Here is a 15,666-nt window from a genome sequence, read left to right as displayed (position 1 = left end):
GGATGCCATCAGCGGTTTAACCCACTGTGCCACAACACTTGCCCTGGTACTTGCTTTTAAAGTCTTTGTGTGTTCAGGCAATTAGTGTGTTCTTTTATATGCACATCTCTTCATGAAAAAAAAAAAAACACAGTCATCGGCCTATAAATGTTTAGTTTCCAATCTTTTTTTTTTTTAAAGAAGTTTATGCATTTATTTGAAAGGCAGAATTACAGAAAGAGAGGTCTTCTATCTGCTGGTTCACTCCCTAAAAGGCCGCAATGGCATGGGCAAGGCCAGGCTGAAGCCAGGGGCCTGGAAATCTTGTCTGGGTCTCCCACGTGGCTGGCAGGGCCCCAAAGAACTTGGGCAATCTTCTGACTTCCCCAGGTGCATTAAGGAGCTGAATGGGAACTGGAGCTGTCAGGACTCAAAGCAGCACCCATATGGGATGCTGGCATCATAGGCTGAGACTTAACCCACTGAACCACAATGCCAGCTCCTAGTTTCCAATCATAGAAGCATGGTTTTTGACACAGCCAGGTCTTAGTTTCACTTGAATCTTTGGGGTCTCATGCTTATGAGAACGGTAGCACCCACTCCGCAAGTTCCACGTTGGAGCGCCTGGGTTTGATTCCCAGCTCTGCCTCCTGACTCCAGCTTCTCACCAATGCAGACTCTGGGAGGCAACAACGATGGCTCAAAGTGAGTGGATGCCTGCTAGGCTGAGTTCCTGAGTCCTGGTTTTGGCCTGGTTCAGTCCAAGCTGTTGCGGGCATTTGGGGAATAACCCAGTAGATGGGAGATCTGTCTTGAATGAACCAGTGCATGGATAGGGGCTATCCCTGTCTCTGTCTCTCAAATAGTAAAAAATAATAAATACATTTTTAAAAGGTTAGGGGCTGGGGAACTGGGTTTCTTTTCAATGTGATGATAATGCTATGGAACCAGACAATGGGGATGGCTACTCAATCTTCTGAACTGTACTTTAAAATGGCCAAAATGGTGCCTTTTAGACTAGCTGACACTTTCCACAACAAAGATACTTTAATGACAGCCTTTAACAATCAGTCAGAAACATCACAAGTAAGAGGAACCAGGATTAACAGAAAACTCACATCTAGTGTGCCAGGAGTAGAACTGCCAACTCACCAGCTTGAGAAAGAGGGGACTCAGAGCATCTGATGATTATTTACTGAGCCTGCTGGTTGCTTGTGTTCAGAGCTTGCTTAACCATAGGTGTTACCTTGATATCACCAGTACATTTTCTTTGCTAGTAATCATGAAAACTTGCTTTTATCTGCAAAGTTTATTTCATATAGCACAACTTAATAGGGAGCTGTAACCGAGTATTCCAATATGTAAGATTTGTGTAGAAAAATATCAGAAACTCATTTGTTAGTATGATTGTTTCTGCCCTCCATTTGAACAAGAGCTAGTACATAAAACAGTTTTTAGAGCTAAGACACCTTGCTCTACCTGTAACAAAGATACAAGTCTCTGAGTCAGAAAGAAGGGAATCACCAAGAACAATTCTCTCCTTTACTAATTTAAAACTGGTGGCCAAAAGGAACACTGGCCTGATCCAAACTCTTCAAAATTCAACATCAAAAATGCATTAGGACAATTAATTTGCATCCACTTTTTTATGGAATTATATATATCGTGTGTGTGTGTGTGCGTGTGTGTCTACATGTGGGTACCTATGTGTGTCACAGGTACTGGGGAATAGCACCACTCCTGTACTCACCTTCAGCCAGTGCCTAGAGAAAGGCAAGTCTATTTTGGTTACAGATAAGCCTGAGTAGATAATGAAGGACACAACTGGTGACTACACACAGAAGATTACAAAACTGAACATTTAGAAGAGTTAAACATGCTCCACGGGACAACAGCAAAGCTGTCTGCTATCTAAGTAACACCCATTTTGGCAGAGATACCCCATTAGGTACTGCGAAAAGAAATACTGACAAGAACAGGAGAGATGTTGACTGTTCCAAGACTCTGCTTTCTAGCGCTCCTGGCCTCTGGGGGCATCAATGCCTGGCACCAACAATGACAGAGTTAGAAACATACATATATCATGGTAAAATATGCTTGGTGCTATTTTGTAATCTTTGATATTTGTATATTAGAAATCTGGCATGGCTCTTGGGAGCAATCCACATAATCCTTTATGTTTTCTACCAGATCAGATTGAGCTTTTAGTTGTTAAAATTAATGTCACTGTTACACAGAAGAAATATTATGTTATGATATCCAATATATACTCAAAGAGAATCCTTCCCTAAGGAAGATTCTGTAGAAAGTTGGCAGTTACCATTTTATGCAAGCAGCTTTGAGATACATTCATGACAGCACATGTGCTGGTAAGCAAATACAAGAATGAAAGGCACTGGTGATTTCTCAATGAAAATAAAAACAACACTTTCCTTAAGACTCTTGCTTGTACACAAGAGATGATAGGAATATCTTTGGAGTTATATATCAAGGCAACCTTTGGATTTTTTTTTAATGTTCATTTGCTTTGCCAGATTTAACTCCTGAGCAGAAATTTGGGGAAACAGGCTTGGGAGTTGAGCTAAGAGAGGTGGAAGATTCACTTCCCAGGTCCAACGAAGCTTACACATCTGATGAGAAAGGAAAAGAAAAGAAAGATTAGTAGAGAACATACCCGTAGTCTCATGACCCTGGCCTCCCTTCAGGGTGGGCCCGAGACCCTAGGCCACCTTCCTCACAAATGTCTCCCTCTTTCTCAACTCTGAAATGGGTGTTAGGTACCTCTCTTAGTTTCAAAGAGAAGTTCTCAAGGAAAGAAAAACGAAAGCCTTTTGGTTTTTGGAAACCCAAGTTGAAAGAGCAATTCCAAACACCACTCTAATCTCTGTGCTCTACAAGAATATCTGTGTGCTGGGCAAGCAGCCTGCAGAGCAGGAGCTCAGGGAATCTGGGTCTTGAAAAGAACTTTTTATGTCTGACAGGAAATGCAGGCCATAAACATGAGCAAAACTAACTTAATGAGACTCTTACATCACCCCTATACATCTGCCACTGCTTTCCCCCTCTGCTCCAAAGTTACATGGTGCAAAGGCTGTCCACGGAACAGACTGCAGGAAGGGAGGGTTCAAGGTCAATTGCCCTTCAATCAAAGTGAAGGTGGGAGGAAGCCTTACCAGAATGACCTGAAGAATCAGGTTTGCTTCCTTTCTTCTCGTCAGAAGGTGCTTCGTGACTTTGGGCAGGTGTTGTGGAACCCATTGCATTTTGTTGGTGGCTCTTAGGAGGGATATTTGTGACAGGTGATTTGGTGTTGTGACTTAGGTCAACAACAGTGCTGCAGACCGGTTCTTGGTTGGGTTTCAGGCATGGAGTGGATCTGGAGGTGGTGTTGGTTTCATGTGCTTTCCCAGTTTTTGCTCTATGTGTGGATGCTCTTTTTTTGGATGGTCTGGAAAAACAAAAGACATTTTGGTTAGAGTTCTGATTATTCCAAGACCAAGGTTCAGTCATAAAAGAAGCTTTATCTTTGAATTCACTTCTAAGAAATGCCGTGGAAGCAAATGAACATTTGTATGAGAGAAGGGGAAGGCTGGAAGGAACCTTAGAGATCACAGGACACACTGGGTTTCAAATTATATTCTAGAAGGCCTAAGGGTGCCATGAGAGCACCAGGGACTAGGAAGCGCTAACATGCAGGGCTCTGGGGGGTCTGTCTCCCTCCTTCAAGCTGCTCAAAGACACTGAGTAGGGTGCAGTTAGAGAAGCGGAGCAAATTTTGCAGCTCTCATGTTCTTTCCACACCACCACTGAGCCGCTCAGCAGACCTGTTTTTCCCATGGGCCTTGCAGGTTGATGTCTTTTCAGGCAGCCCTCCGGGGGGCGGGAGGAGAGTGACTTCCAAGACTCTCTTCCTGCTCTCCCAAGGTAACCTTGGGCCCTGCTTGCACTTATGTAAGATGAGCACATTACTGTCAAGTTCAGTGTTTCCAGGAGAATTAAAACAGGCAATGTAAAATGCCTGGGATACCGTACTCACTCAATAAGCATCCCCTCCCCTGGTTTATGAGATATTAACCAGTCTGAACAAAAGCACAGTTTGGAGTCAGATGCATCTGGGTTTGAATTTGGGCTCTGCCACTGAAGAGCAGGATACTGGGCAAACAAGGCCCTTGGCCTCTGTACTACAGTTTCTCTGTAAAAATGGACATGATGCTTCTTACCTAGCAAGGCTGCTGTGAGGATTCATTTGTTTCTGTTAGATCAAGCGCTTGACACAGTGCTTGGTACAGACAAACCAAGAGCTCAATGGGTAATATCATTCAGCACTCTACAAAGGCCAATCATAATCCCAGCAAGTGTAGTTGGGTCAGCATGCTGAGTGACTCACCTATAGCTTTTTCCTTGAGTTAAGTGGTCTTTCTTGCTTTTTGGTATGACACTGCCGATATCACCATTAATAGATATGTTTGTTTCTTTATAGATTGGTTCAGGACTGTCTTTCAAAAACACCAGCTGTTGAGGCATTTTCTTCGGCTTTCTGAAAGCCATTCTGAGCTTGTTAGATGTACCTTGGCCATTTAGAATGGCGAAAGGGGGAAAAGGAACAGAATTCAAGTTGGACTTTCAACCAGAAATACATGGAAAAGCAGAGGCTGTGAGCCTGACAAGTTGGGGGAGGGTAAAGGCTGGTCTGGCAGCAGCACTGTGGGGCAGCCGACTCAGCGCCCCCTGTGGCTTCATGTTCCCAAGCCATGGCCTGGGCCACTGTCCTGCAAACACACTCTAAGCATGACGGTGTTACCATTGCCTGAAAAGCCTGATGGGTCAGAGGGCAGGACTGTTCCATGCTTGTCACCCTCTCCCCAATTACTCATCGAGCTGCTCCTGCCTGCTAACTTCAGCTTTTCTCTGTGCCCTGAGGTTGACCCAGGGGCTCCTGTTGCTGTTCTCATTGCATTTGGACCAAACTTCTTTGAACCAAGTTATCCTGTGGCAGTGTTTGCTCCTACATCTGCCTCCCTGCAGTTGTGGCTCCTAGAAGCTGAGGGCCATGGCTTTCCACCCTGGCTTCCCCAGTACCTGCTAGAGCACCTGATTGAGCTGTTCAGTATCCATTTGCAGGATAAACATGGTGTTTTCTCAAATGCCAACCACTGCTGTGCTTAAGTGGTTCCCACTCATAAGGGAGTCAGTGATATGTTTCAGAGGGCACCCACATTGTGACATCATTTCAGTTTTTCTTAATGAAGTAGAAAGATTTCCACCTGTGGTCAATCATTGATGACTTAAGAGGCCCTGCGTTGTGAAATGCCAGCAATCCTTATAGTCAACTGAGAAAGAGCTGCCACTTATAGTCTCTTAGCAACTGCAGCTAGCATGATTCTTAGCAATGCACACATTGATCTCACTGAAATCTCATGCCTTCCCTAGGAAGAAGACATTAGCTTCCACTGTGTCATATGGGAAAGCAGCACAGAGGGGTTTGGTGACCAGACCAAAGCCACACAGCACAGAAGCAGAGGAACTTCTCTACATGAATGGAGACAGCATGGCTCCTGCATGGTGACTAACAGAACCACTGGGAGCAAGCAAACCTGGTGGAAACAGCGAATCCAAGGAATCCTTTTCACTTTCACTTGCCGTTGTGTCCTCATCGTCAGCTTCGTCCTCCTCATATGTATCATTGCCAGATGCTTCTGCAGCCTGTGAGCAAAAAAGAAAACCGTAATCATATCTCTATCATTCTGGTCTGGAATTTCAAAGAAGTGTAACTTCAAGCTGGATTGGCAGCTAACTTTTCTCATTTCAACTGAAAGTTAAAGAAAAGTTCACCCCTTTAACTGGCCCTAGGAACTGTAGCAGAGTGACCCCCAGCACTTTTCAAAACGGACACTTCTAAATTCTCATGCTGCTTAATGATAGGAATGAGCACACCTGGGACACTAGCTAGGCAGCACAGGGTAGCTGGGGAGCAGAGCATGTCAAGAGCACACAGAATTCGGAGGACAAAGGCCTTGAATGCACATGCTCTGTCAGAAGACCCAGCACTGGGGCAAGCAAAGGGTCATGAAACAGGCACAAAAGGCACTTGTCATAGGGACAAAACAAAGGGGGGCTGGTGAATTTGAGCTTGTCAAAATGGAGAACTCTGGCTCAACAAAAGACATTAAGAGAGTGAGGCATACTACAGTGTGAGCGAAGATACCTTCAGTACATACATCCATAGGCCTCCTAAGCAGAGAGGGGAAAAACCCCTACACATCAGTGAGAAAAAGGCAGGTGGTAAACTAGGAAAAGGCACTTCACCAGAGCAGCTGGCCAAATGGCCAGTAAGCAAGTGCGAAGGCGCCTGACCTCCTTAGTCATCAGAAAATATTGCTAACTTCAACATCAGTGAAGTCAGGTGCTCCAATCCAGCAGAAGATACAAAAACACAAGTCATAGGCTCGGAGCAGATGTCTATGACACAGAATCAAAAACGAAGTGATAGCTAGAACAGTGAAAGAACTTCAAGTAAGAAAAAGGCAAGCTGACCAAAATTTTGGGTCAAAGACTGAAAGAAGTATTTTGCCCAAGAGAAAACAAGCAAGCTTAAGAAGAAAGATAGGAAAACCTGCTCAACCTTTTCGAGAACAGATCGGTCAAAATGCAACAGCTGGCAAGACTGTGAAGCGACAGGAATTGTGCAAGACTGCTGGCAAGAGTACACACATTACCTTTGAGGTACTCGCATCTGTCTTTCGTGTCCGCTTCATTATTTCCTCAATTCTCTATTTAAAGGACAAACAAAAATGCAAGCATGAAAACGAGTTAAAAACCAAACAGCAATCCTGCAGAGTTCATTCCCTCCATTTCACACAGGTAGACAATGTCAGCAGTTGCTCCCAAAACCACAGATTTTACCAGCAAAAAGCCTTGGGTGGGTGGGGTCCCTATTCAGTTCCCCCTTTCTGCTAGAAAATGCTTGGGACGATGACAGCCGTTTTTCTTATGATAACAAAAATATGGAAACAACATCGTCTTAATCCTAATTTCACAGATGTGGAAATCCATTACTTAGACTAAGCACAAATTACTGCAAACCAATTAGAGGCCAAACACAGTTCTAGTCCAATAGACCATCCCTGAAGCCGATGTTAGTGAAAATGATGCACCTCAGGGAAGCCATACTGCCTAAAATGAAAAGACAGGAGGCAGAGGAGGGCTGTGTCCTGGCAAGGGGTAAGAACTGTCCCCAATTGCACATGCTGCTTTTTCCAGAGGTGAGGAGGGCAGCACTCTCTGGCCTGCTCACAGTAACGGCCCTACTGATAGAAGAGCCTCCTGCTGCCTCAGTCTGCACTCAGGCCCCCAGATGAGCCAGGTGAGCTGTGCAATGTGTGTGGCCCCACTTTGCAAAGCAACTTGGTTTCTCAGAGACGCCTGCACTTTCTGCTTCTTCCCAAGAAGCTGCTGCCATTTTCAGCTCAGTTTAGAAAACACTCTACCTCCCAGCAACCCCTCCCAGGACCGGAATACTTCTGCCCACAAAAGGAGCTTTGCTTCTAGGGGTCTGATGTATGGAGACATTTGCTGTGATGCCCACTAAGGGTCCGTTCGGGAAGAGTATGGTCAGGAAGAAAAAAGCCCCTGTACGCAGGAGAGGTCAGCTCCTTGGCCAAGGAAGAAGAGAGTGCAGTGGGGAAACCACTAGGGGCTGGCATCTACTGAATTTGTGATTTCCCCAAGCATACTGGAATATAACGTGCCCAACATTGTTTTAAACAAAAGTCAAACCTCATAAAACAGAGAGCGAGTACCTTTTTTCTCTCTAGTCTTTCTTGTAAGTTTTGCAACATAATTCTTTCATGTTCCTTTTTACGACTGTCATCTTCTTCTTGAGCTTTTATTCTGATTGCCCCATTCTAGAAAATTTGCATGAAAATAGTTTAATCTCAGTATAGCTGAGTGACATCAGAGAACACTAGTTGAAAAAGTGACACAGTATTATGTTATCTAGAACAACAAAACAATGTAACCTTTTATTAAGGGTCCCTATGTATATGACCAATTCACTGATTAGCAGTTTTCATTACTTGGAATGCACAAAACTAGGCTAGATGATATCTGGAAGGCTTAGGATTTCAAGGTTATCATTATGAATATCAGGACCACCTTACTTTAAAAGTCTTTAAGTGAGGGGCCAGCACCATGGCACAGTAGGTTAAGCCTCTGCCTGAAGTGCTGGCATCCCATATGGACACCGGTTCTGGTCCTGGCTGCTCCTCTTCCGATCCAGCTCTCTGCTATGGTCTGGGAAAGCTGTGGAAGATGGTCCAAGTGCTTGGACCCCTGCACCTGCGTGGGAGACTGGAGGAAGCTCCTGGTTCCTGGCTTTGGATTGGCACAGCTCCAGCTGTTGCGGCCATTTGGGGAGTGAACCAGCAGATGGAGACCTCTATCTCTGTTTCTCCCTCTCACTGTCTGTAACTCTAGCTCTCAAATAAATAAAATAAATAAAATTTTTTTTAAAAAAAGTCTTTAAGTGACTATGGCACTAACTAACATAGCAAAAGGAGATAAAATCCTACATCTCAAAAACACTGAGAGGATTTTTTTTAATATTTGAAAGGCAGAGTTACAGAGAGGGAAAGGCATAGAAAGAGGCAGAGACAGGAGAGATCTTCCAACTTCTGGTTCACTTCCCAAATGGCCGCAATGGCTAGGGCTGGGGCAGGCCGAAGCCAGGAGCCAGGAGCTTCTTTCAGGTCTCCCACATGCATGCAGGAGCCCAAGCCCTTGGGCCATTTTCCACTGCTTTCCCAGGTGCATCAGCAGGGAGCTGGATTGGCAGTAGAGCAGCTGGGTACCCATATGGGATGTTGGCGCTGCAGGTAGCAGCTTTACCCAGTATGCCATGGTGCCAGATCCGTGAAAAGATTCTTAAAGGCACTCTCCTGAGGAATGCAGGTGCCTACATTAATGGAACATGCAACTGATTTTGCGAAGGGAACATAAATTGTGCTATGGTCATAACTCACAGTGAGTATAGGCAGAGCTCACTTAGGAGATTTACTTCCCCATTGATCGGGATTTAGATGGGGGAGGCATTTTATTGTTGAATTCGAGGATTTTAAGCTTTTAGAGGTATTCATAAGGGTTTATGTCCTCATCTGTTCATGGGGGTTGTGAAGAGCAGGTGTGAGTGTTGTGTGTGGGGCACCATGGGATGCAAGATGGGGAAAGCTGACCTGGGACCTTTGATCTGTGCAAGCAAGTTGGATTCCAAACTAAGTGACTGTTAATCTAATTTGCTGTGTTCTGCTTTTTGCTTTCCCTTGGAGAATATTTTGGGATTTTGCCCTTGGTGGCTGAAGTGACCAGCAGTGATGGTGGGCAATGGTGAGACTGTGATGTAAAAATGTGGCCAGAGAACAGTGCATCTGTTTACTTTTTTCCTCAAAACACAGATTTTCTGATTTGGGTTCCAACTAAATTTTATAACCTGGTTCTTATCCCCTGATTAAGCAGCAAACCAGCAAACCTGTGGCAGAGTCTCCTGATATTTTTGGTGTGCAGATGCTTTTTTCTTTTCAAGCTCCTGTTGCAGATTCTCATCATCAGTCTTTGAGACTTCTTGTGCTTGGTCTTCAACTATTTTCTTTGTTATGTCTTTTGCTTTTCTAACGGTACTGAGAGTATTTAAATAACTGTTAGTAAATGTCTTGGTTGACACCATACAGAGTTGGTAGTATAGTACCTGAGCTTTTATAGTGAAACAGCCTGTGTATTGTAATACAACTGACATTCACATCAGAATAACTGATTTTTTTACGTTTTTACTATACAATATTTAAACAGTTTAACCTTTTTAAATGGGGAAAGGGAGTAGAATAATATTTGAATCAAGTAGTGGACTACTTTGCATTTAACAAAAATCACACATACACATGCACGCATACACGATAGATATAATCACTCCTTCACTGTTTTAGAGACAGGAGACCCTTTAACAGGCCTTACTGACACAAACTCATACCCAGTGTCATTTAGAGGAGGGTCTGGTGGTGCTCAAGTATTCAGTGCTCTCAAACACTAAGCCAGCTCTGTTTACAGGAAGTGATGAACAGACTTCTTCAGGTTATATATAGTTTCTTGCCAGTCACAATTTCCCCTTTCCTCCCTTCCCTCAGCCCATCTATATGGAAACTATGTGACTATTTCAAAGAACGCTTAATACTTGCACACAAAGTCAGTACTGTAGTTATTCCTTGAAGGCCATGGACAGAGAAGGCTTACATTAAAGGACCCAATATCAAATTAACCTCAAGATGCAGGAGCAAGAAAAATTTCACTCAGGTCCAAATGCATGCAACTGTGCATGCAATTTGCTGCCCACAGCAAATTTGCAATGATATCTTAACAAATACCATAGGAAATCCTTTAGCAATGACTCACTGGCCTGATGAGATTCAGGTGTCACAAAGGTCATTGGAAAGCACCCAAAGTTACACATGAGGAAGTTTAATCACCAGGTTTGTGAATCCTGAAGTTACAAGCTTTTAAAAATAAAGAAGAGGGTTGCCATCCATGAATGAAAAGCCCCTGAACATGAGGCTGGTCTCTTTATGCCTTCTTCTACCACGTCTTAATGACATGCAATGTATGGGACTAACAAGGATTGCACCATTGATGCACACACCAGGGTCCTCTGTGCTCTTCCGGTTATAGGGGTCAGAAATGCTTCCTACCCACTCTTTACTTGCTTAGAAGGCAGTGAGGCATTTCTGATCCTCACTGAAGAAAAAGACAGTTGCTCCTTGACAAGTTGTAATGAGAGAGTAAGAGTTTTGACTTTCCAAATCTAGGCTCCAAAGTGTACAGCATGGGAAAGATGATTTTGTGCTCACCTTGGTTCTGTATCTTTTTGTAGTCTTTCTTCATCTTTGAGTTTTTGTTCACGAGCAAGACGGCGTCTTTCTGTCAATATTTTTGTAGCCTCCTCAGCACTCATAGTCCCTGGTGTGCTTTTAATACCAGACTCTGGTTAAAATAAATGTGCCAAGCCATTAGCGTAGGCAACTAACTGCCCTTCAGCCTAATAAAGAAATACAATGCAACCCAAAACATTTAACGAAGTGGGCAGCAGCATGTGCACAGACCTAAATTTATAAACTGAAAGCAAACTCTGGGTGATTTGTTCAAAACCCACCCCAGTGACACATCTCCCAGCACCAGAATTAGCATTTTTTTTAAAAAAAACTATTTGTTTAAAAACAAAAGAATGCAATTCTGCTTTAGCTTTAGTTGTTAGGAGATAACTGACTCAACTGACTGTATGGTACAAGATTAAGATATCCTGAACACTGGGGAAGACAAGCTTAGGCCTGGTCCAAATGAAGGGCAAAATTTTTAAATATTTGACTAAACAAAAATATATCTGCCATACATTTTGAGATTTATGCATCATTTCTACTATATAATTACTCTTCAGCTGAACTCTGAGAGCAGTATATACACTTAGTTGATCATAAAGTGGCTAACAGTAGATAACAAAGGAAAACAAGTCTATTAGTAAAACAAGGTGACTACATGGAGAGAGATTATAATATTTTAGTCTATTTAGTGAACTTTATTGCAAACAAACTATACAGGAAGTGAGAATTCTAAGATAGCTCAAGAATTAATAATTTATAATAAGAGATTCTTTCTGTCACAAAGAATTCACTGTGGGATGCCTTAAAAAGAAACAGCTCCCTAGTGTGTTTGGAATTAAGTAATGTCTATGGGCATGGAGCTTGCCTGTGCCAGGTGGAATAGCAACAAGGCACTTTCAGGAACCTACAACCACACAAAGCAAGGTGTACCACATGTTATGGTCCATGTCTGGAAATTGACCTACATCTTCGGAGGAAAACTTGCTCATCCACACATGGCTGGGATGTGCTCTCTCCCTAAATGACCCATTATTGGAGTTGGGCAGGCCCCTAGGGATCATTTGGAGCAACCCTTCCATCCAATATATATATATATATTTTAAAAAAAGAGTTATTTATTTATTTGAAAGGCAGAGTTACAGAGACAGAGGGCAAGAGAGAGAGAGAGAGAGAATTGTTCTTCCATCCATTGGTTCACTCCCCAAATGGCTACAATGGCTACAATGGCCAGGGCTGGGCCAGACTGACGCCAGGAGCCTGGAGCTTCATTCAGGTCTCCCACATGGGTGCAGGGGCCCAAACACTTGGGCCATCTTCCACTGCTTTCCCAAGTGCATTAGCAGGAAGCTGGATTGAAAGTGGAGCAGTCAAGCCTCAAACAGGCACCCATATGGGATGACAGCATTGCAGGTGGTGCCTTTAGCAGCTACACCACAACACTGGCCCCCCAATATTTAACAGCAGCTGTAAACATGGATTTTTTAAAACAAAGGGGTAGGGCAACAAGGACAAGCAGCCAGAGATGTGTTCCCCTGAGCCAGGAACTGGCTACATTTCCTTCCAAAGAAAATCATCCCCTAATCAATGGGAGAATACAATGAACATGAGCATTCCCAAACTTACCTCAAGATACTCTGCGTTGCTAAAGCAAACCCCTTAGTGAAAGAGCTTACCTTCAGACATCATATGCCTTTGGCTCACAGCCTCACATTTTCTTATTGTTTTGGAAGCAGTTTCTCTTTTCTTTGGGAAAGAACCTAATGCACTTTGTGAAAATAGGGCACGTTGGTCCGGTGTCATTTTATAGAACAGAGAACTCTGTGCTGACTGTTTTGACATGAACGGTGAAGGTGACAGGGGGCTGGTCTTATGGCTTTGCCTGCCAAGAAAAAGTAACAAATGTGTGCTAATTAATTTTTAGTGTACATTTCGTGAAATGTCAGGTCTTGATACTATGAGATAATATCATAATCTTGGAATTAGACATTAGAGACAAAAGTAAATCCACTTTAAAGGGTTTTTCCTTTAAGTTATCTTGCATACTTTAGTTATGGAAACCTGACATAAAATTTGTCCTGGTAGACACCTATCAGGAACAGCTACAAATCAGCTACTTACTTAGCATGTTGAGAAAATGGGAGTCGGTAGCCCAGTACAGATGATGACCACCTAGGACATGGTGGGAGTGATGATGGGAACTTCTTGGCAAGAGGGTATGAGGCCAGTATGTCCTTGACTAGATTCTGAACAGATCAATGCAATAAGACAAGAAATTATCAGCAATAACTTTACTGCAGCTGGCTTTTGAAGAACAAAAATTACTCTGTATAAAGGCCAACTATGGCTTCTTAAACTGAGAATTTGGAATTTGCTTCTAGACTAACAAGTTATATTACACAATTCAAGTAGGGCACAGAAATAATTAATCTAAAAGAACTCTTTTACTTCACAACTTAATTCTGCATCTAAATCCTAAGGGTTTGGAACATCTCAAAAATGTTTTGTTTATAGGAACAGAACTTATGGATACTGTTTATTGATATATAAACTGTTGTATCTTCTCCCTTCTACTAAAAATTAATATTCTAGCTTTCAGGGGAAACAAATGTGAGAGAATTATGAATAGTTAGTTTAAGTTAGTTGTCTCATTTGATTAATTTTAGTATTTAGTATAATATTTATAATTTATTATAGCAAAATACTAGTAGTAAGTCAGTTATGCTGTGAAATCGATACAATGGTGATATGCAAATTTTACAGGAAAATATGTCAATAAAAGGCACTTGACAAACCTCCGGAGCTCTCACTTTCGCTTACAAGATGCTTCCACACTCACCTCAGGGGCTGCCTTGGGGGGCACTTCCACACTCGCCTCAGGGGCTGCTTCCCCGCTCTCCTCTGGTGACACTTCCACACTCGCCTCAGGGGGGGTTTCCACGCTCACCTCAGGGGATGATTCCACGCTCACCTCAGCAGAGGTATCCCCGCTCACCATGGGGGATACGTCCATGCTCAGCAGGGGGGTTGTTTGCACGCTTACCATGGGAGAGGCATCCACGCTCACCTCGGGAGGCGCTTCCTCTCTTGCCCTGGAGAGCACTTTCATGATCACCTTGGGCGGGGCTTCCGTGTGTGCCTTGGGGGGCTCCTCTGCACTCGCCTTAGGGGGCGCTTCTGTATTTGCCTGGGCAGGTGCTTCTGCGCTGGCCTCAGGGGGTGCGTCCACGCTCACCTGGGCAGATGTTTCTACTTTCTCCTGAGCTGTTACTTCCAGTACAGTCTGAGATGGTGTCTTCACTACCGTCTTAGGAGGCAGGAAAACCGGCTTCAGTTCATCACTGCTGTATCTACGCAAGGGCACGTGTACATATCGGAATACAGTAGTGCTGGTGCCTGTAAATGAGTAAGGACAGGGAGGGAAATTCCATAAAGTGAGTAATCTGACAAGGCAGAAACATGCCAGGTACACAACGTAAGAAGAGAACCAGAGAAAAGAGAGGCTGTTTGTTAGGAAAGCACAGGCATTACACACATAGCAAGTACTTAGTGACACAGATCACAGACCCAGGAGAAATCTAGCACTTCAGAAGTTACGCCAACAACAGAGTAGATGTGAAAGCGATAGTCTACTTCAGATGAAAGCAAGCTGTTTCTCTGAAGCTGATGTTGGTAATAAGCTATTTCTATTTTAATCACTCTATATGTCAGGGTTATTTTTATGAAAAATAATCTTCAACACTGAAACAAAACGATCATAGCTGGGATTGGATCAAGTTGAACTGAGGCCTCGGTTAAGGTTGAGGCGCTTGGGGCTGGCGCTGTGGTACAGTGGGTAAAGCCACTGCCTGCAGTGCCAGCATCCCATATAGGCACTGCTTCGAGACCTGGCTGCTCCACTTCCTATCCAGCTCCTTGCTATGGCCTGGGAAAGCAGTAGAAGATGGCCCAAGTCCTTGCACCCCTGCACCCATGTGGAGGAAGCTCCTGGCTCCTGGCTTTGGATTGGCACAGCCCCAGCCATTGCAGCCACCTGGGCAGTGAACCAGCAGATGGAAGACCTCTCTCTCTCTCTCTGTCTCTCTGCATCTCTTTCTCTCTCTGTGTAACTCTTTCAGATAAATAAATAAATCTTTAAAAAAAACAAAAGTTGAGGCAGCTGACATACCAGTCCCAGATGCTTTGGCAACTGGAACCCACCAGGGCAAAGATATTTTAAGATTTTTTTTTTATTGATTTGAAATGCAGAGTTAGAGAGAGAGAGAGAGAGAGAGAGAGAGAGAGAGAGAGAGATACAGAGAGAAAGAGGTCTTCCGTCCGCTGTTTCTCCAAATAGCCACAATGGCTAGGGCTGTGCCAGTCAAAGCCAGCAGTCTGGAACTTCTTGCAAGTCTCCCATGTGGGTGCAGGAGCCCAAGCACTTGGACCATCTTTTGCTGTTTTCCTTGGCACATTAGCAGAAAGCTGTATCAGAAGTGGAGCAGCCGGGTCTTGAACCAGTGCCCATATGGGATGCCAGTGTCAGATGCCACAACACCGGCCCCAGTCAAAGATGTTTTAATCAGGGAAACAAATATGAGGGGAGTAAATAATCAACAGAGGCGAAGCAATAAGTGATTCATCTGCTGTGTCTTAGAGGGAAGGGATGGGATGGAGTCCAGAAGGGTTCTGGGCCTGAAGGGAAATCTATATGTGTTAGGATGAATGGATGGACTTCTAATGTCAGACGTACAAACATCTGAGTCATGGGTAAACCTCTTGTATTATCCACTAA

At 43.8% G+C, this 15,666-nt stretch overlaps 1 protein-coding gene across 2 annotated transcripts in view; it reads right to left on the bottom strand.

Annotated features, from left to right (window-relative positions):
- Positions 1–1,273: 1,273 nt before the first annotated feature.
- Positions 1,274–15,666, bottom strand: part of MAP7D3 (MAP7 domain containing 3) — a 34,694-nt gene continuing 20,301 nt past the window's right edge. Inside the window, exons 7-17 of one of the 2 annotated variants that reach the window (XM_062183877.1) lie at positions 13,732–14,288; positions 13,014–13,138; positions 12,569–12,774; positions 10,869–11,001; positions 9,503–9,650; positions 7,779–7,883; positions 6,696–6,749; positions 5,574–5,682; positions 4,367–4,547; positions 3,153–3,427; positions 1,274–2,609 (exon numbers count right to left, since the gene is read on the bottom strand). In XM_062183877.1, coding sequence (XP_062039861.1) covers positions 2,602–2,609; positions 3,153–3,427; positions 4,367–4,547; positions 5,574–5,682; positions 6,696–6,749; positions 7,779–7,883; positions 9,503–9,650; positions 10,869–11,001; positions 12,569–12,774; positions 13,014–13,138; positions 13,732–14,288 — 1,901 coding nt within the window. In that variant the 3' untranslated portion in view covers positions 1,274–2,601. The remainder of the gene's footprint in view (positions 2,610–3,152; positions 3,428–4,366; positions 4,548–5,573; positions 5,683–6,695; positions 6,750–7,778; positions 7,884–9,502; positions 9,651–10,868; positions 11,002–12,568; positions 12,775–13,013; positions 13,139–13,731; positions 14,289–15,666) is intronic. The other variant, XM_062183878.1, reaches the window with a different exon arrangement.

This window comes from Lepus europaeus, chromosome X (genome assembly GCF_033115175.1).
Source record: "Lepus europaeus isolate LE1 chromosome X, mLepTim1.pri, whole genome shotgun sequence".
Lineage (NCBI taxonomy): Eukaryota > Metazoa > Chordata > Mammalia > Lagomorpha > Leporidae > Lepus > Lepus europaeus.
This window is presented reverse-complemented; position numbering and strand designations above follow the sequence as displayed.